Source organism: Magnolia sinica, chromosome 6 (assembly GCF_029962835.1).
Source record: "Magnolia sinica isolate HGM2019 chromosome 6, MsV1, whole genome shotgun sequence".
In the NCBI taxonomy this organism is placed as follows: Eukaryota; Viridiplantae; Streptophyta; class Magnoliopsida; order Magnoliales; family Magnoliaceae; genus Magnolia; species Magnolia sinica.
In genome coordinates, this window is record NC_080578.1 from 95,993,546 (window position 1) to 96,014,584 (window position 21,039).

At 39.5% G+C, this 21,039-nt stretch overlaps 1 protein-coding gene and 2 non-coding genes across 4 annotated transcripts in view; 2 read left to right on the forward strand and 1 right to left on the reverse strand.

Moving 5' to 3' along the window:
- The window catches only part of LOC131249158 (D-lactate dehydrogenase [cytochrome], mitochondrial), a 65,584-nt gene extending 62,721 nt beyond the window's left edge, over positions 1-2,863 (reverse strand). For both annotated transcript variants that reach the window (XM_058249754.1, XM_058249753.1), the window contains exon 1: positions 2,610-2,863. In XM_058249754.1, coding sequence (XP_058105737.1) covers positions 2,610-2,839 — 230 coding nt within the window. In that variant the 5' untranslated portion in view covers positions 2,840-2,863. The remainder of the gene's footprint in view (positions 1-2,609) is intronic.
- Positions 2,864-14,633: 11,770 nt separating this feature from the next.
- TRNAG-UCC (transfer RNA glycine (anticodon UCC)) lies at positions 14,634-14,705 on the forward strand. The gene has a single exon. It is a non-coding gene; the product is annotated as a tRNA-Gly (tRNA).
- A 1,646-nt stretch (positions 14,706-16,351) lies between these two features.
- On the forward strand, positions 16,352-16,423 carry TRNAG-UCC (transfer RNA glycine (anticodon UCC)). Its single transcript has one exon. It is a non-coding gene; the product is annotated as a tRNA-Gly (tRNA).
- The last annotated feature ends 4,616 nt before the right edge of the window (positions 16,424-21,039 follow it).

Below are 21,039 nucleotides of genomic sequence, written 5' to 3' on the forward strand. Positions count from 1 at the left end.
CTTGGTTCCCTATTCTTTGTACAGAATTCCTCTTCAATGATTGTCCTCTAATCCATGAGATATGTGGACAGCATCCATACTAGTCATTAGGTGAACTGGTGCAGCGAAATCACCAGACCACACATGTGAGGGGACCCAAAGAAGCCCCACCTGGTCACACATGTCCAATCAACTAAAAACCAGTGATAAAGTAGCATGTCCATCAGAAAATGCTATACATGTGTATTTGGCAGGATGTACACAATATGGATGTATCTATCTGTAAAGACTACATACGGCTGTGTATACAGGCTTATAAACCTTATGCGTGATGTTATGGAAGGTTTAGTAGTTTGGTAGATTTATAGGTATTTCCTTATTTCTGATTTAATTTTAGAGATTCCCTGCCTTAGAAGTCTACCTCCTTCGTTGCTATTGTTTTTTAGAAAGTCAGTATTAGCATCTTTAGGATCCTTTATTTGTTGCTATTGTTTTTAAAAAGTCCACATTAGTGTCTCTATGAGAGATTTTTCCATATAGGAAACTATGGACAGCTGTTTATAAACATGGCCTAGAGCCACACGCATAAGGCAGATTACGAATTTTGCTGAGGTGCCTACCTTTTTCTGGTAGCAGAATAAAAATTTTGCTGAAATGCAACTTCGCAGATCTGTGACTTCTCCCCTTCTTTTCATCTAAACATGTCCACTTTGACCTGAAACTAGTCTTTTTACCTATAAACAGTCCCCTAAACCCAACCATAATCATTATATGCCCCCATATCCAATCCCCAAACCCATAATCCCATTCCCCATTCATATAGATTTCCAGATCCAGTTTACACACAGCCCATCCCATCCTACCCAATTGTATCCTATTAAAACCGTTTAAACAGCTTATTTTACCTTCGTTCATCCCCAATACCAATGTACATTTGACTCAACACCAGCCACGATCTATCCAGCAGTGTAATTCCTAAGCCAGCCTACCCGCACTAATGCAGGCCCATGGACCACCTAGGCTCACGACCCACTACAAGGCCCAACATATTCTGATTTTGGACTATTTATTTATTGATTTAAGGCCTAAATATCAAGAGCTACAATTAAATATTTGTGAAAGATATGGGGAGATGTGATTGATGTTTTGGAGACTGGTTCGACGATGTGATTGAGGACTTTGAGGATTGTTTCCCAGAATTGCTTTTGTTATTACTAGGCTATCTTAGATAGACTAAATTGATTGGAAATAAATTATGATTGATTTGAAAGCAATATCTTAGTTGGGAGCATTTCATCAAGGATTCAATTAGGGTCTATAAAAGGGGTGGTTGTGTAGGAGTTAGTCATTCCAAAATTTTCTAAATATGAGTTTTCTGAAGTTTTGTAAGAGGTAGTTCGACATCAATAAAGTATTCCTCCCTCTCTACTCAAATATTCTTTTAGGGGTACTCTTCTCCATTTCTAATTTTCTACTACAATCAAGATGAAACATCCATTTCCCTATCCATTGATTGAATGGATAGGATCCTCCTATCCAAGTGATTATTGGGAAAGACTGGAAATCAAAGGTGGCTACATATTGTTCAAAAAAATAAGTAAATAAATAAAGGTGGCAACCACATGATGGATGATCTGGGTTAATGATAGGAACCTTTCTAGAGTAATCAATATGGATTGTCCAGTGGATGGTTAGGATCGTCCTACCAAAGTGATTTTAAAAGATGAGAAATCAAAGGTGGCACCCACATGACAGATGGTCCGTACCAATGATCAAAGCATTTCTTCAAAAATCAATGAGACCATGTGGGCCAACTGACGGAGCCATCAGATTTTCGGCATGCATGACATGTCGGCACACATGTGAATGGTAGGGCTGCACATGCACATGGACTAGCATCCTATATAAATCCTACCTTCAAGAGGGATGCGGGTTGCATACTGAGTAAACTCTGTGGGGCACACCGTGATGTATATTGTCTTATCTACGCCATCCATCCATTTTATCAGTTCATTTTAGGGCATGAGCCCAAAATTGAAACATATGCAAAGCTCAAGTGGACCACACCACAGGAAACAGGTGGGATAGCGACGTCCACCATTGAAACCTTCGTAGGGCCCACAGTGACGTTTATTTGACATCCAACCTGTTCATAAGGTCACACAGACATGGATGAAGAGAAAACACAAATATATGCTTGATACAAAACTTCTGTGGACCCCAAGAAGTTTTCAACGGTAAGCATTCAGTTCCCACTGTTTCCTGTAGTGCGGCCACTTGAACTTTGGATATGCTTCAATTTTGGCCTCATACCCTAAAATGAGCTGGAAAAATGAATGGACGGCGTGGATAAGACACATACGTCATGGTGGGCCCCTTGGAGTTTACTCAGTACACAACCGGTGTCCATTCAAGAGTGTCTATCTAGCTAGAAAATGTGTGCAGATAAATTCAATATCTAGAACTGAAGTCTTTGTAAGACAAACATAGAAAATATGATTACAAGAACAGAATTTTCGGTCAGGCAAACAGTAAACTATGATTTCAAGAACTGGAACTTCCCAAATCTCATAGTTCGAGGATTTCCAAAGCAATTAAAGAAAAAAGGATACAGGCAGGATTATTCGAACCTGTAATCAAGGGAGGAGTCACACATGGACGTATTCGTTTGAATATGTAAGGCAAGGGTCCCGGCAGTAGCAGCGGCGGCAGTGAGCGGTATGATGGAGGTGGGCCATGGCGGGAGCGGTTTTCTTGGTCTGGATTTAAGAAGCTCAGGAATCTTGTGGTTTCGAGAGCGGAAAATGGAATAGAGGTGTTTGGAAGAAGAGAAGCGGGAGAACCACGAAGAAAACGCCATCGAGAGAGAGAGAGAGAGAGAGAGAGACGGAGGAATTTGAGAAATGCAGAAGAGACCATGACTCTGAGCTATCAAGTGGGGATTGCCGGCACCGTGCCAACGAGGCACACGTGTGAAAGACCTCGATACTCTTGTGGGAAACAGATTGGCTACTCCCCTTGCCACCGGCCAATGGCTGGTGGTCGGTGCTCTGTGGGCCCCACCATGATGTATGTGTTTCATCCATGCCGTCCATCTATTTTTCTATATCATTTTATGGTATTACACCCAAAATGAGGTATATAAAAATCTCAAGTCGAACACATTAAAGGAAACAGTGTTTAATGAACATCGACCATTAAAAACTTTTTGGGGGCATAAAAGTTTTGGATCATGCTGATATTTGTTTTATCCCTTCATGTGAGTCTTTATAACCTAATCAACAGATTGGATGTCAAATAAACAATACAGTGCTCCTCGGGAGGATTTTAATGGTGGATATCCAATTACTATTGTTTTCCCGTGGTGTGGTCCAACTTAGATTTATATCCCCTTCATTTTTTGTATAAAGCTATAAAATGATCTGTAAAAATGGATGAAAGGAATGGATGAAAGACATACATCATGGGCCCCATAGAGAACTAACCATCAGCCACAGGGCTGGCGGCTGTAGGGCTGAAAGTTGGGTGAGTACAACTCGACCGGCTCGTGATCAACTCGACATTGGGTTGGGCTTAGGGAGGATATATCAGGTCCGATCTCAAGCTTGGGCTATACAAATGCCAACTGATAAAACTGATCCATGGTGGGGGTGGCTAACATGGAGTGTGTGTACTGACATGGATGTGTACATACAAGCTAACTCAAAAAATAATTAAAAAATCTATAATAATAAAAAAACCCAATAAAACTTGGGTTAGGCTTGGGTTGAGGTCTCAGGTTGCCCAACCTAACCCGAACCCGATCAATATATTAGTTACTTATAAAATATAATTGAGTGTGGATCATTTGCGTCAAAGGCACACTACTGATGTCGGGTCTCATTTGTCCACGTCATTTCCAAGTACTCAAGCTAACAAGATATGTCAGATTTCTCTCTCCCAAATAGATTGCATGCTATACTACATGACTTTTAAATGAGTAGTTGTCCTATATTTTAGCTTTTTTTTTTTAATGAAGTTCTTTACGATAAATAATCACACATATAATTAATAAAATCATAGATACAAAAATTAAGTCATATATTAAAATATAATAAACTAATGTAATAATGAAAATATTAGCACATATACACCCAACCGAGCCCGCTTGGGTTGGGCTTGGGTTGAAAATTCCCAACCTGAGATTGGGTTGGGTTGGGTTAGGGTTAAGGTATAGGAACCTTGGGTTGGGTTAGGGTTGAGCACCAACCCGACTCAACCCGCCCAACTTTCAGCCCTAGGTGGCAGGGGGAGTAGCCAATCTGTTTCCCTCTTGTGTCGGGCGCGAATTTGGTACTACCCCCGACCATTATAAGCTCAGGACGGGCAGAGGCTCCAAGGGCCACTGTGATTCATGAGTTTTATCTGCAATGTCCATCCATATTTTCATATCATTTTAGATTGTTGAACTAAAATTTAATGCAGATCTAAGGCTTAAGTGGAGCACACCATAGGAAGCAGTGGTGCTAAGGATGCCCACCATTGAAACCTTCTTAGGGTCGTCTGTGTGGATTAGTTTCTATCTAACTGATTGATATGGTCATATACAGTTGGATGAAGCAGAAAGGAAAATATCGTCTTGATCCATAAGAAATTTTCAATGGTGAGAATTTAATTCTAACTGCGTGGTCCATTTGGGCACTAGAAATTTGTTATTTTTGGCTTCATATTCTAAAATAATATATAAAAATGGATAAACAGTGGGAATAAAGTTCATACATCACGGTGGCCCCTTAGTTGCCCTAAGAGCCTCGACCTATCCCAAGCTCGGAACAGGTGGGGGTAGTACCTAATCTGCACCCTCTTGTGGCAGGTGCAAGTGGGCACGAATTAGGTACTACCCTGCCTGTTCAGAGCTCGAGACAAGCAGAGGCTCAAAAGGCCAATGAGGGGCCACTTTGATGTATGAATCTTATCCACACCGCCCATACCTTTTTTCATATTATTCTAGAGTATCGGGCCCACCTGGATGAAGTGAAAAAACAAATATAGTCTTGATCTAAAACTTATGTGGTCCCTAAGAAATTTTCAACGGTAGGATTTTAATTAGCACCGTGTGGCGCATTTGAGACTTAGATCTTCTCTATTTTTGGAATAATATTCTAAAATAATATGAAAAAAAAATGAATAGCCAGTGTGGATAAAGTTCATGTATCACGGTGGCCCCTCAAGGCCTGTTTGGCCGGACCAATCCCACGGTATTAGGAGGGATGGGAACGCGATATCCCGGGATATGCATGACGAGCCAAACAGACCCGGTGAACTTGTCCCGGGATATAAACAATCCAATGGATCTTAAAACAATCCACTGACTTCACCATCATTACCTTAAAATTGATCTCATCTCTTGGTTGGACGGATTGGAAGGTAAAATCCCGGGATATGCCGAGCATGCCAAATAGACCCAATGAACTTGTCCCAGGATATAACAATCCCATGGATTTTAAACCAATCCACTCACACCACCATCATTACCTTAAAATCCATCCCATCCCTCCTAATCCCATGGGATTCGCATGGCCAAACAAGCCCTCAGGGACCAAGACCTATTTTGTAGACTTCGTTGAAAGTTCTAACCATCACTAATCTTGTTTTCAAAACTGTCTCTAACTTGTGTTTTACCCAAGGAGCCCATTCGAAGTTCATTTTCTCTCCCTCTCCACATCTTGAGATATGGGTATATGAAAGCCCTAAAAAACGTGTACAACAATCAAGTGGACCACACTGGAAAAGGCAGTGAGGGATTAAACACCTACCATTGGTACCCTTTTTGGGGTCAAATATGCCCAAAAATAAACGTTAGGATGGGCCCTAGGAATGTTTTAACATTGAAAATCATTAGGATTTTAACGGTGGATATCCAATCACTATTGTTTTCCTGTGGTGTGGTCCACTTTAGATTTATATCCCCTTCAATTTTTGTATGAAGCCATAAAATGATCTGTAAAAATAGATGAAAGACATACATCATGGTGGGGCCACAGAGAACCAACCATCAGCCATAGGGCTGGTGGCAGGGGGAGTAGCCGATCCGTTTCCCTCTTGCAGCGGGCGCGGATTAGGTACCACCCCGGCTGTTATAATCTCGGGACAGGCAGAGGCTCTAAGGGCCACTGTGATTCATGAGTTTTACCCACACCCTCCCTCCATATATTTCATATCATTTTAAATTGTTGAACCAAAAATTAATGTAAATCTAAGGCTTAAGTGGACCACATCATAGGAAGCAGCGGTGCTGAGGATGCTCATCATTGAAACTTTCTTAGCATTGACTGTGTGGATTATTTTCTATATGGTCATATACAGTTGGATGAAGCAAAAAAGGGAAATATCGTCTTGATCCATAAGAAATTTTCAACAGTAGAAATTTAATTCTCACTGTGTGGTCCACTTGAGAACAAGAAATTCATTATTTTTGACTTCATAATCTAAAATAATATATAAAAATGGATAAACAGCGGGAATAAAGTTTATACATCACGATGGCCCCTTAGTTGCCCTAAGAGCCTCTGCCTATCCCGAGCTCGGAACATGTGAGGGTAGTACCTAATCCGCACCCTCCCGTGGCGGGTGCAAGTGGGCTCGAATTAGGTACTACCCCGTCAGTTCAAAGCTCCGAACAAGCAGAGGCTCAAAAGGCCATTAAGGGGCCACTGTGATGTATGAATCTTATCTATACCGTCCATACCTTTTTTCATATTATTCTAGAGTACTGGGCCAAAAATAAGATATATATAAATTTCAAGTGGACCACACCATAGGAAGCAAGGGTGTTAAGGACGCCCACCGTTGAAACCTTCCTAGGGCTTACTGTGTCATTTATTTTCCATCTAACCCCTTGATATAGTTCTATACACCTGGATGAAGTGAAAAAACAAATATAGCCTTGATTTAAAACTTCTATGGTCCCTAAAAAATTTTCAACGGTAGAAATTTAATTAACACCGTGTGGCACATTTGAGACTTAGATCTTTTCTATTTTTGGAATAATATTCTAAAATAATATGCAAAAATAAAAAATAAAAAAAAATGAATAGTCGGTGTGGATAAAGTTCATGTATCACAGTGGCCCCTCAATGGCACTCGGAGCCTTCACCTATCCCAAGCTCCGAACAAGTGGGGGTAGTACCTAATCATTGTGCAGTGCAAGTGTATTGATGTCAGCAAGTTTCGTGGGCCCATCATAAGGTATGCATTATATCTAAACCGTCCATCCATTTTTCGAGATCGTCTTAAGTCTTGAGACGAAAAATAAGACAGATCTAAATATCAAGTGGACCACACTTGAAAAGGTAGTGGGGGTTTAAACGTCTACCATTGATACCTTTTTGGGGTCAAATATGATGAAAAATAAATATAATGGTGGGCCCTAAGAATGTTTTAATATTGAAAATCATTATCCCACTGTTATTTGCCGTGCGATCCAGTTAAGCTTCGGATATGATTCATTTTTTTTTCTCATAACCTAAAAAAATTATGAACGGTGGGGATATAATAAATACATCATTTTGGGGCCACGTAACTTTGATCTCCTTTGAGCCCTTCGTACAGCTCAGAATGGCGGAGCGTTAGCACTCGTCTTCGGACTACACGTACCCACACTAGTGTTGTGTGATACACCAGCCAATCCGCTTCCCCTAAGACAGGCTTGCTGCTTGTCAGTCCATCCAGCGGGCCTCGTGTCCACGTGTGCTGATTGCATGATGAGTAAACTAGGTGGAGTCCACTGTGATGTTCGTAAATTATCCACTTCGTCCATCCATTTTTCCAACTCATCTTAGGACATGATCCCAGAATTGGAGCATGACCAAAGCTCAAGCAGACCACAGGAAACAACAGGAGTTGAATGACTAACGTTGAAAACTACTTATAGGCCACAGAAGTTTTGGATCAAGCTGATATGTAAGTTTTGGACCATATTGATATTTGTATTTTCAATTTCATGGAACCGTGTGACCTTATGAACAGTTTGGACATGTGGGCCCTGAGAAGGTCGCAACCGTGGAGATTTTTTATTTTTTTTTAACACGCACACACACACCCCCACACACTCACCTGATGGAATTTCACCACCTATGGGTACTCGAACCTTTGACCGGGAGTCGAAACCGTGGAGATTGTTATCCCTACTCTTTCCTTTAGCGCGTTCCACTAGAATTCGGACATGCTTCGGTTTTGGACCTTTGGTGGTTTTCCCTTACAATAATTGGTAGAAGTTAAAATGATCAGTAGAAGGGATGGACGGTCCAATTCCTTCCGTGTCAACGAGGCACACGTGTGCAAGATCCTCAGTACTCTTATGGCGGCTTGCAACGCCCAAAGTCAAGCTTGCTGCTTGTCCGCCCTTCCGGCGGGCCGCACGGATGGATATGGATCGTGTAGTGAGTAAACTTTGTGGGGCCGACTATGAATTATGTAAATTATCCCTGCGCTGGCCATCCATTTTTCAGGAAGCGGATTGGCTGATGTACCTCACACTAGTCATATAGCTACTGTATTCACATCAGCAAGTTTTGTGGGTCCTATCATGAGATATGTGTTATATTCAAACCGTTCATCCATTTGATGAACTCGTATTAAGGCTTGAGACAAAAAATAAGACAGATATAACTATCAAGTAGACCACACTGGAAAAAGCAGTGTATATTGAACGTCTACCATTAAAACTCTTTTGGAGTCATAAAAGTTTTTGATCAATGTGAAATTTGTTTCTCCTCTCCATTAAGGTCTTTTTGACCTTATGAGCTGATTGAATGGAAAAAAACATTTTATGGTGGGCACTACGGATTGTTTAATGGTGAAAATCATTATCTCCACTGCTATTTATGGTGTGGTCCAAATGATCTTTGAATATTATTCATTTTTGGATAATGCTTTAAAATAATCTCTATTAAATACATCACCACGGGCCCATGTAACTTTCATCTCATTTGTACTGCTCTTACATCTCGCAGCTCGAGGAGCTACCGTGCTAGTCTTTGCACGTTCTTACAGCAGCTATATAGCTGTTGTACGGAGCACCAGCCAATCCGTTTCCGTTTTTCCAGCTCATTTTAAGGCATGGGCTAAGAATTAAAGCATTCCGAGAGCTCCACCGGACCATACCATACGAAACAGTGGGAATTAAATGCCTGCCATTGAAATCTCCACGTGGGCCACAACAGTTTTGGATCAATCCGATATTTACATGTATTTTCACTTCATTCATATGAACAGGTTGGAAGACAGATAAGCATAACTGTGGGCCCCAGGAAGGCTCTAATGATGAACATCATTATACAGCTCTTTCCTTTAGTGCAGTTCACTTGAGTTTTGGATATACTTCAATGGTGTGGATAATGACAAATACACCAAGCCGGTAGAAGGGATGGATGGTGGGCTCATGCCCTAATATAAATATGTAATCCAAGGAAAACAGATGAACAGATCAAGATCACGGTACGCCCCACTTGGGTTATGAGTGCAGGAATTCCTTGTGAAAGACTTTGGCAGGCATCCGCCTCGGCGCCTCCAGTGGTAGATGAGAAATCTTGAAAATAGATGTACGTGCCCCACGGAGCTGGCGATACACAATCCAACTTGTCCAGCAAAGACGCCCCACATTTTCAATGGATGTCTCAGAAATCTGGCCAAGTGTAGAGGCCCCACTTTTGGAAGGTAGCGGATGGAAGCAGATTGCGTTCTAACTGATTTATGTATTTTATCCACTCCATCCATTTTACCAGAAAAATTTAGGACTTGAGCTTAAAAATAAATAATATCAAAAGCTCAAGCGATCCACACCACATGCTAATTAAACATGTACCATTGAAAATTTTGTAAGAGCCACGGAAGTTCTGAATCAAGCTGATATTTATGTTTTCCCTTCATCCACAGTAAACATTGTTAATTAAACACCTACCATTGAAAACTTTATAGGGCCACTGAAGTTTTGGACCAAGCTGATTTTTGTGCTTTCACTTCATTTACAGGAAACCGTGTTAATTAAACATCTACCATTGAAAATTTCGTAAGGGCTAAAGAAGTTTCAGATCAAGCTGATATTTGTGCTTTCCTTTCATCTATATTTGTGTGATCTTATGAATGGGTTGGATGACAATTAACACCGTAGGCCTTAGGAAATTTTCAATGGTGAAAATCATTTTTTCCATTGTTTATTGTGGCGCGGTCCACTGGAGCTTTTTATATGTTTCAAGTTTTAAAGCAGCCTCCAGAATTAGCTTAGAAAACGGTGGATAAAACATTTATATTCACAGTGGGCCCAACAAAGTTTATTCACTACACACTCAGTTACTCAGCACGTAAGGAATTCCGCAACGGATCCTTCATGGAAAACACCGGACCGAAAGGAAACGGATTGACTACTCCCCTGCCACCAGCCCCGCGGCTGGTGTTCAGTTCTCCGTGAGCCCCACCATGATGTATGTGTTTCATCCATTCTGTTTATCTATTTTTAAAGATCATTTTAGGATTTTATTCCAAAAAATAGAGTTATATAATTCTCAAGTGGGCCACACCACAGGAAAAAAAATAGTGATTGGATATCCACTATTAAAATCCTCCTAAAGCCCACTTTACTGTTTTGACATCCAATCTGTTGATTATGTCATACAGACCCAAATGAATGAAAAAAACAAAGATCAGCTTAATCCAAAACTTTTATGGCCCCCAAAAAGTTTTTAATGATCTACCTTCATTCAACACTGATTCTTGTAATGTGGTCCACTTGAGATTTGGATATATCTCATTTTTGGTCTCATATCATAAAATGATCTCTAAAAATAGATGGACGTCATGGATGAAACACATACATCATGGTAGCGTCCACAGAGCACCGAACCATCAGCCATTGGCTGGTGGCAGGGGGAGTAGCCAATCCGTTCCCGGACCGGAAGAACCTAGACATGCAGGTTTGCCAGAGGTTTAAATGACCTGACGATCTTTTGGGAGTTAGTGGGACGCGGTTAGTGGGCTCTGTGGGATCCACTGTGATGAAAATGTTTTATCCACGCCATTTATCGTTCTTATTAGATTATTTTAAAGAGTCAACCAAAAAATGAGGCAGATCCATGGCTTAAGTAGACCACAAAGTGGGGATTGAAATTCCACCGTTAAAAACTTCTTGGGAGCTAGAGAAGTTTCGCATCTTGCTGATATTTGTTTTTTCACTTCATCCACGTCTACATGACCCTATGAATAGGTTGTATGATAAAAAACACATCACGGTGGCCATTAGAAAGGTCTGAGCGGCGGGTGTCGTTATCACTGCAGCTTCTTTTGGTGTGGTCCAATGGAGCTGTGGACCTTCTTCATTTTTATGATCATATCTTAGAATGATATGAGAAAAGTGACTTACGGCGTTGTTAAAATAACATGGTGGCCCCACAGAACCCTGCCCGGACGGATTACCGTCCGGGCGGGGTAGGACGCAATCCGCGTCGGAAGTCAGTGAGCTTTGGGAGTTGGTGAGTGCCTTCGCGATTGAGTATTGACAGCGAGGTGGATAATGATAGTGCTTTATTAGCCCACACGATATATGTGTTTTATCCAACCCGTCTATCTATATTTTAAGATCATTATAGCGCACGAGTTAAAAAATGAGGGAGATTCAAATCTGGAATGGATCACACCACAAGAAAACAGTGGTGATTAAATGGCCACTGTTAAAAACATCCTAAAACTTGCTGTGATGTTTATTTGTCATACAACCTATTAATTATGTCACGCACACCTAGATGGAGAGAAAACGCATATATCAGCTTAATACAAAACTTTTGTGCCCCTGAGAAAATTTTAATGGTGAGTGTTCAATTACAACTCTTTCCCCGGGGAAATTTAGATCTACCGTATTTTTGGGCTCATACCATAGAATGGTATGGAAAAATAAATTAAAGTGGTAAATAGGATACACGCATCATTCTGATGCCAACAGTGCGATTGCCTCTTGATGTTGTCACTAGATGATGGCTACTGAATGGTGTTCTATGGGCTGCATCATGATATATGTATTTTATTTATACTATTTATCTAATTTTTTCAAATCATTTTATAGTATTATCCCAAAACAGAGGCATATCCAAATCTCTTATTAATCGCTCCACAGGAAATAGTGGTGATTGAATGCCTATCATTAAAAACTTCTTAGGGTCATAAAAGTTATGGATGAAACTGATATTTGTTTTTCCTTCTCATCCTGGTCCATGTGACCTAATCAAAATGTTGGATGGCAAATATGCATTCTAATGGACTCTAGGAAGTTTTTAATGGTACGCGTTCAATCACCACTGCTATATTCATTTTTGTATCATGCCATAAAATGATAATGAAAAATCGATAAACAGACCATATAAAATATATAATCATGGTGAGGCCCATAGAACATTGTCTAATAGCCACATCGCTACTCCAACATGAAAGAGTTGGGCATCGAGTCAAGTTGGACCGAGTTAGGGCTAACTCGACTCGATCTGATTTTGAAATAGGCCTAACCTAAACTTGACCCAACTCGGTACCGAGTCCAGCATGCCTAACCTGATCCAAGTTTGGGTCTGGCCTGGACTAATCTTGGTCCGGCACCGAGTCAGCTTGAGTGCAGTGGGTTTCCACGGGTTGAAATCACAACTCAACCTAGATTCACCTACCAAATTTATGGCCTCTCCATCAGCTACACGACATCTAAGATTTGAAACATCATATCTGAAATTACACACACACACACACAAACGAGTTGAGTTTTGGATCGAATCGAGTCATACCGAGTTGGATTTTGGGTCAAGTCGAGTCGAGTTACTGAGTAACTCAAACTTGACTCTGTTTTGAGTCCGAATTGGACGAAGTCAACTCAATTCGGATCGACTCACCCTCTTGGTTCGGATCGAGTCGATTTGAACGCATCGAACGAATCGAGTTTGCTGAGTCGAGTCATCCCATGCCCAACTCAACTTGTGTGGTCTCACCATGTTTGGTATTATTAAGAAACACATAATCCACATCCCTTTTGGAAACACACATGGAGAGTGGATTGACTCACCTAACACAATGTGCGTCTAACCGTAGGGCTCACCTTAATATAAGTGTATATACATGTTGTCCATCTAATTTTTCGTATCATTTCAAGGCATGAGACCAATAGTGAAGCAAATCCAAATCTTAGGTAAATCACACTATAGGAAACAATGGTTATTGATCATTAAAAACTTCTCGTAAGCCATGAAAGTTTGGATAATTTATTTATTTTTCTTTGGGAATTGGCTATTGATTAATCATAGCCAATACCCACTTTCCTAAGATTCAATCCAAACCATTCATCTGTGGTACATGACATAATTAATCAAATAAGCTACGTGGGGCTAATTTTTCCAGAATTTTTAGATTTCAAAATTTCAAAGTTCCAATTTAAAATTTACAAAAAAACTCACATATGAGAAAATGAGAGAATAAAGAAATCGGATTGCGTACTTAGTAAACTCTGTTAGGCCCACCATAAATGTATGTGGTTTATCCACGTCGTCCATCTATTTTTATGGCTCATTTTAGGGGTTGAGCTCAAAATCGAAGCATATCTATAGCTCAAATGGACCATACCACATGTGCGAATGATGATTTCCACTGTTGAAACTTTGCTAGGGCCCAGAGCGATGTTTATTTTTCTTCCAACATGTTCATAAGATGACACGTACATGGATGAAAGGAAATCACAAATATCAGTTTGATCCAAAATTTCTGTGGCTCCCAAGAATTTTTCATCGGCAAATGTTCAATTCACACTCTTTCCCATGGTGTGGTTCACTTGAGCTTTGGATATGCTTCATTTTTGGGTTGAAGCCCTAAAGTTATCTGATAAAATGGATGGATAGAGTGAATTAAATACATAAATTACAGTAGGCCACACAGAGTTTACTTAGTACATAACCCGCTTTTCGAGTTGATAAACATTAAAATTAGACTACTCAATAACTATTTTTATTTGAGTTTTAAAAATATAGCAAAAACTTTAAAAAAATAAAATAAATCAAAAGTCAGTTTTTAAAGGCTCCATGATCCCACAATCTTGAAAATAGGTTAATATACAAAGAGATTGGTATATAAAACCAAACAATCTATGAGTATCTTGAATCAATTTCCATCCATAGAGGGTCCCACTAAATGAAACATCTTAATTAATTACTTAAACACATGTAAAATAGAATTACGTCTCTACCATATTTAGGTTCTTTTGGCTCTTTATTATCATCTTTGTGTAAGAAAAAGCTCTCGACTCAAATGGCATATTTTCATTGGATTTAAAGCATGGGCTACCACATTCTATTTCTAATCATCCAACCTTCTAACATATATTACTAAAAAAAAAAAAAAACACTCTCCAAGTTTGGTTATTCCACAAATGTGGTAGCTTGCTCTATCCGCATGCAAGCACATGTGCTAATATGGAGTGCATGCATTAAATTCCATCTTTCCATGAGGTGCATGCACTGGTAATATCTTCTTACAAAGGAATTTCACATTTCATCAATACCAAAACATATGGATGTATAGGAAAACTATTATTTTAACTAGTTTGTGGTGACCATTATACATAGTTTTATAAATAAACATCGATCAAAACATCAATCAGAGCGTTTGTAGTCCAACGGTTAGGATAATTGCCTTCCAAGCAATAGACCCGGGTTCGACTCCCGGCAGACGCAAGTTCTTTTCTTCTTCTTTCTTTTTTTTTTTTTTTTTAATGTTTTTGCTATTGAATTTTTTAATGGTTGGCTAAATAAGTAACTTTTTTTAACTATAGATAAAAAAAATTTCCTACATTTTTTTACTGTTCTACTTATCTCTCTCCCTCTCCCTTCCTTCATGTGATGGATGGTCTATATCAAATGAGACCCACATGATGGGTGGTCCACATCAAAGGCAGGGCCTGCACAATGGGTGCTCCACCTCAAAGGTGTGCCCAATATTATGGACTACCTACATTGAAGGTGGGGCCTGCATAATAGATTACCTATATTGAGGTGGGCCCCACATGAGGATAATTCACACCGAAGTTGGCCCTTAATGATGAATGACCCACATGCAAAGAAGGTCTAGCTTGACAAGCAGCCCACTTCAAAGTTGGGCCCTGTATGATGGACAATCCACATTAACGGTGGGGGCTGCATAGTGGATGACCAATGTCCAAGGTGGGCCCCACATGATGGATAGTCGTAAGGTTGGTTATTGAAGGTAGGCCCCATGAGATGGACAATTCATATTAACAATAGGGCCAAGTTGAGCCTAATATAATGCATGGTCCAAATTAAAGGTTGGGCCTACATAATAAATAATGGATGTTAAGGGCAGACGAAGCAAACTTGAGAATGAATGCCTATGTGATGTTGAAAATCAAATATACTTTTTACTTTTTGACCAACAAGCAAGTACATTATTTTTCAAACATACTTATCTACTAAATAAGTAAAAGCACGATGTTCTACTATATGCTAAGTAACTTATGATCCAAATGCCTCATAAAAGACTATGCTTTGGACTTCCAAACCTCATTTGATGCCCACCGTTTGAGAGAGTTAAGGAAAAGGGAAGAGGTGGATGTCCCACCACCCCTTCTCCAATCCACAAATGTGCAAGCTCATGCCTGAGCATCTGGTCCACTCTTCAGATGGCTTAGGTCATATCTCAGCCCTTACCATAGATCATGACATGATTTTTTGTACTCTTACACTTAGGTAGATCAGAGAGAAACTTTCTCAATTGAGAGATCAACAACGATTTCATTGAATGATTTTCTATGCACAAGTATAAACATGTGATGGATGGCTTGTATTTATTTATGAAATATGGCATGATCATAAAGGCAATTCATACTCTCTAATTAAATTAATTTTAAATCTTAATTTCCACCTTCTTTTTTTAATTATTTTTTTAATACATAAAACCTAATACTCTATGAGTAACTTGAATCAGTTTTCATCCATGGGTCTAACAAAATGGGAAATCTAAATTAGATAACTTAATCACATGTAACATATATAGAAATATATCTGTACCATCTATATGTTATTCTAGCTCTATGGTATCATCCCTGCTCAAATGACATCTTTTCATTTGATTTGAAGCATGGCCATACTATTCTATTTCTAATTATCCAATCATCCAACAGACACCAACCAAGGCATAGGTCTATACACCAGTAATATTTCCTAACCCAGGAATCAGTTTTTTTATATCAGTGTCTGACACCATGAATGTCCAAGAAAATAACTGTTTTGTTTATTTTACTTGTTAAGAAGTGGCCCACCTTGAATGGTTTTATAGATAAACGACAAATCTTTCATCATCAGAAGCGTTTGTAGTCCAACGGTTAGGATAATTGCCTTCCAAGCAATAGACCCGGGTTCGACTCCCGGCAGACGCATTTTTATTTTTTGATAATGAATTTCTTAATGGTTGGGCCCACTTGATGGACGGCTGAGATAATTGATACTTATTTTTTGATAATGAATTTCTTAATGGTTGGGCCCACTTGATGGACGGCTGAGATGATGTTTATTTTTTGGCAATTAATTTCTTAATGGTTGCGCCCACTTGATGGACTGCTGAGATAATTGATGAATTTCTTAATGGTAGGGCCCACTTGATGGACGGCTGAGATAATTGATATTTATTTTTTGGTAATGAATTTCTTAATGGTGATGGACAGCTGAGATCTTGCACCCCTCTTCTTGTTTCTCCCCCTTTTCTCTCTCTAAAAGAACAACGCCCCTAATAACGAATTTATTTCCCAATAAATGCAAGCTGGTGCCTTTCTTTTTGCCTGGTTTGTTGTAGTACCATAAAAAATCATCAGGCCCACCTGATGAAAGGCGCAAATCTCACGCGTGGGACACATTAGACCCATTGTCTACTTTGATGCATCATGGCCCATTTGCCGAGCGGTCTATGAAATTATGAATTAGATCTGAGCATGTTCACGTTCGACCCCCATCTGATGGACGGCCAGGAACTTGCATGCATGTGGCCCATATGAACCCAATCACATCTACGGTCTGTCATTGCGAAGGTCACTTTTGCATTCCCAAACCAGCTGGCGCTTTGTAATGAACCTTGTTGATGCATAAGCCTGGGCTGCCCTCTTCCGTCCTCCGAGCACCTGCACAAGACGAAACAAAGGAAACCCCATCTACCGGGAGAGACTCTCTGATGCTAAAGTCAGGCTTGAAATTTGGGTCTAGTCGTATTTGAAGATTTTCGGCAGGAGATTTTGCATACCTGTCTTTATCAGTGATTCTTGCATTTATAGTGTTCGTAGGGTTGAATGGCCCCTGATTTCAGGCACTATCTTAGCCGTCAGGTGGGATGTGCGCTAGTGGTGCAGTTACCCTGGAATCGTGCACCGAGCGTTTACTTTTGTTGTGTGTTACTGGGAGGGGGTCTTGTGCCAAGCTAATCTAGTCGAACTCCCTTGGTCAGTTGAAGACGATCCGAGCTAAGTTCATCTAAGCCGAGCTCTGTCGAGCAGCGAGGACAACTCGGCCCGGGCTTATTAGAGTCGAGCTCTATTGTTTGGTCAAAGATGACCCGAGCTGATCCAATCATGACCAAATCAGTCCGAACTATGGCTGGTCCTGAGCTCTCATCAGATCCAGCTATGGCTCCTTAGCCTTATCAGGTTATTCAGTTTCTAGTGAGTGCCATTGAATGTGAACTTGGGACCACATCTTGCTCAGGGGTACATTCATCCGGCCGACCTGTCCTTGAAAGTGGTCAGACTATATTTTCTCATAACAAACCTCTTTAACGGTTGGGTCCCACCTCTACAATACTAGTTGCAGGGAGCCGTGCCACAAAAAAAAGCTATGGAGCCCACGGTTATGTCTATACTCCGTCTAGGTGTGTCAATGGGGCAGGCGCGGGCCTGAAAAATCAGAATTTTGCATAGGGTCGGCTGACGGAAATAGTTCAAAATACAGGCCGAGACCTACCCCAGGCCGGCCCATTGACAGCTACAAAAAAGCTGTGGGGGCCACGGTGATGTCTGCATGATATTTACTCCGTCTGGGGGTGTCAATGGGCCAAGCTCGGACCTGAAAAATCAGAATTTTGAATAGGGATGGACGACTCCCGGCCCAAAACAGTCAAAATGCGGGCCGAGACATACCCCAGGCCCGGCCCATAGCAGCCCTTACTCCGTCCATCAATTATGCAAGCACATGTTATTCTTTGAGCTCCAAACTCAAGTGGGCCACATCAAGAGAAAAGTGGGGATGGAGACGTCCATCATTCTCACCACTATTTCCCATGGTGTGGCCCAGCTTGATCAATGAATCTGTCTGATTTTTGGTATGACAACTTAAGATGAGCTGGTTCAATTAATGGTGGATTCATCATGTAAATCGCCATGGGCCCACAGATCTTTTTGTCGCACCGTTACTCTGGCGTTCAAATCAATCGGTCATGTTCTTGAAAAATAGATCATTGGATAAGTGATCCAATGGAAATATATATCACCTCTAAGGAAATTTAAATACCATTCCTCTAATGGAAATGAACAATTTTCGTATCACAATTTTTTAAGCTATGTTTGATAGCCATCGATTCCATGCCGAACAATTAAAGAGGAAAATGAATTTTTACAAAGAAGAGAGCAGAATCAGCCAAATATTCTTTCCTAACACCCACAAGATTAACTCTCTAAGCACCATACCTTATGCTTTCTCTAAGTCAATAAGAATTTTGTGGAGATCCTTCCCCCTCTCCCTATATTTCTCCATCAATTGTATAAGTATGAAATTTTCATGAAACCAAACGAATTTTATGAAATACTCGTCCAATGGCCAAGTCTGTGTCAATCATTTTCTCCCAAAGTTTCATCTTATGGCTCATAAATTTTATCTTACGATGGTCAGTGCAACTCTCTATGTTTCCTTTATTCTTCTAAATATGCATCACAATACTTTTCCTTCATTTGCCCAACATTTTCTTTAATATTATAAATTGATTGAATGACTTTGTTAATGAAAATAACATAATATCTCTCATACACTTTTAAACCTATATTGGTATACCATCTAGGTCTTTCATGCTTTTATCCTTCTCAAAAAGTCTTTCTCATCAGATAGCCTAATAGCATGAAAGTATCTAAGATTTCCTACATAATTTGAATTTATGGTTCTTTCTATCTTTATATTCTTAGAATAGTTGTCATTTAATAAAAATTGAAAATAGTTTATTTAATTTTTATTGATCTCATAGTACTCCGCTAGTACCCGTTAGTTATCGCTCTTAACGTATCTAACATTGTCTAAGTCCTATCATTCCTTCGTCTCACTTTTGCAAATATAAAAACATCTTTCTCACATTCTCTTACCCTCAATTTATTGTAAAGATTATCCTAAGCTTTGAGTTTAGCCTCACTTATTACTTTTTTAAAAACAAATTTTGACATATTTATATATTGTTCAAAAATTTCATCAATTTTTAGTTACTTATCAGGTTTGATACATATCATTTCTAGAGAATAGGTTTTTTTTTTTTTTTTACATCATCATTCCACACTAAATTTGCTTATATGATTGCTTATCACTTTCTAATGTATTTGGGCATTTTATTCAATATAACATTTATTTCTCCTTGATATTCTACTCCTCCTCTTTCATTAATTTATTTATGAATAATATTGTCTTCTCTTCTTTTAAATTCCACTTCTTAGTTTTTTTGGTACTACTTAATTTTACTCATTTTTTCCCATTTATTCTAGAAACACAACCAGAGGATTAAAAAAGAAGAAGAAAAAGACTTGGCAAATGCATCAAAGTAAATAAATAAACCATCGATGATATTTAATAAAAAAAAAAATTGAGTTTTACTAGCCCCTCACACTCACAAGCATAATCTCCACGCACCGACTTGACAAGTGTGTGAGACATTTGAATGAAGCATAAAGTGGTTCTCACGGCAAGGCCCCAATATGTTAGAACCAAAATAGTGCACCTATTAGGTGGGCCACTATATAAGAACAGATGGTTCAGATAAAATTAGCAGGCTGACTTTTCGCACATTGACGTGATCTGAATGGTTGTTTCTTTTTATTTGAATGCTGATACCTATGGTAGTTGCAACCTTGCATGTGCTACTGATGGGGTGGGCCAACATCTAGAATCACAAGAATATAGTTAATTAATACCCCAAATCCATCATCAATGCTAGAGGCTTGCAACAAATGGCACCTAATGTGCTGTTTGGATTTAACCAAGTTGGGTCACGTCGAGCTATCCATGGACATGTTGGGAATAGAGACAAGTTGTTTGTAAACACCCTATACAATTAGTGTTTCATTTCTTATCTGTCAAACTAGATAGCATTCCACCCATGTTTCAAGCTACATGGAACATGTTTTAAAAAATGGATTGTAGCTCATGTAGAGAGCTTAATATAGACGGTGACACATTGACACCTGCCATATTTTTTGGCGCTTGAAAATTGATGGTAACACCCATGCACCGGTAGGGTGCTTGAACAACATTCACAGATATGGTACATTGGAACATGTTATGCATGTAAGTTAAAAATGTTCCTCAGATGTACCAAAAGCATAAAGTATTATCGACAGAGTTCTCCCCCTTTAGAGGGGAACAAATACATACTTAAAGACCTGTTTGGTTTTCCAATTACAGCGATAAATGACCTTAAATGAGTAATGATTATTTACTATTGGAATTGTGTGGCAACATCACTAACATTTGATTGCAATGATGATTTTGCCACATTGTTTGTTTCACTTAAAAATCATCTTGGTTGTAAATGAGGAATGATTATTTAGTATTGAATTGTGTAGCGACATCACTTACATTTGATTACAATGATACTTTTGCTCATAGTTTGTTTCACCCAGCAATCATTGTAGAAGATGGTAGTTTTATAATGTTAAAATGTAATGATTACAGGTGACTTTACCCACTTCCTTTAATGGTGTATTTGACCCTTGATTTACAAGTCATAATTCCTGATTAAATAAATACTTGAAAATGATAA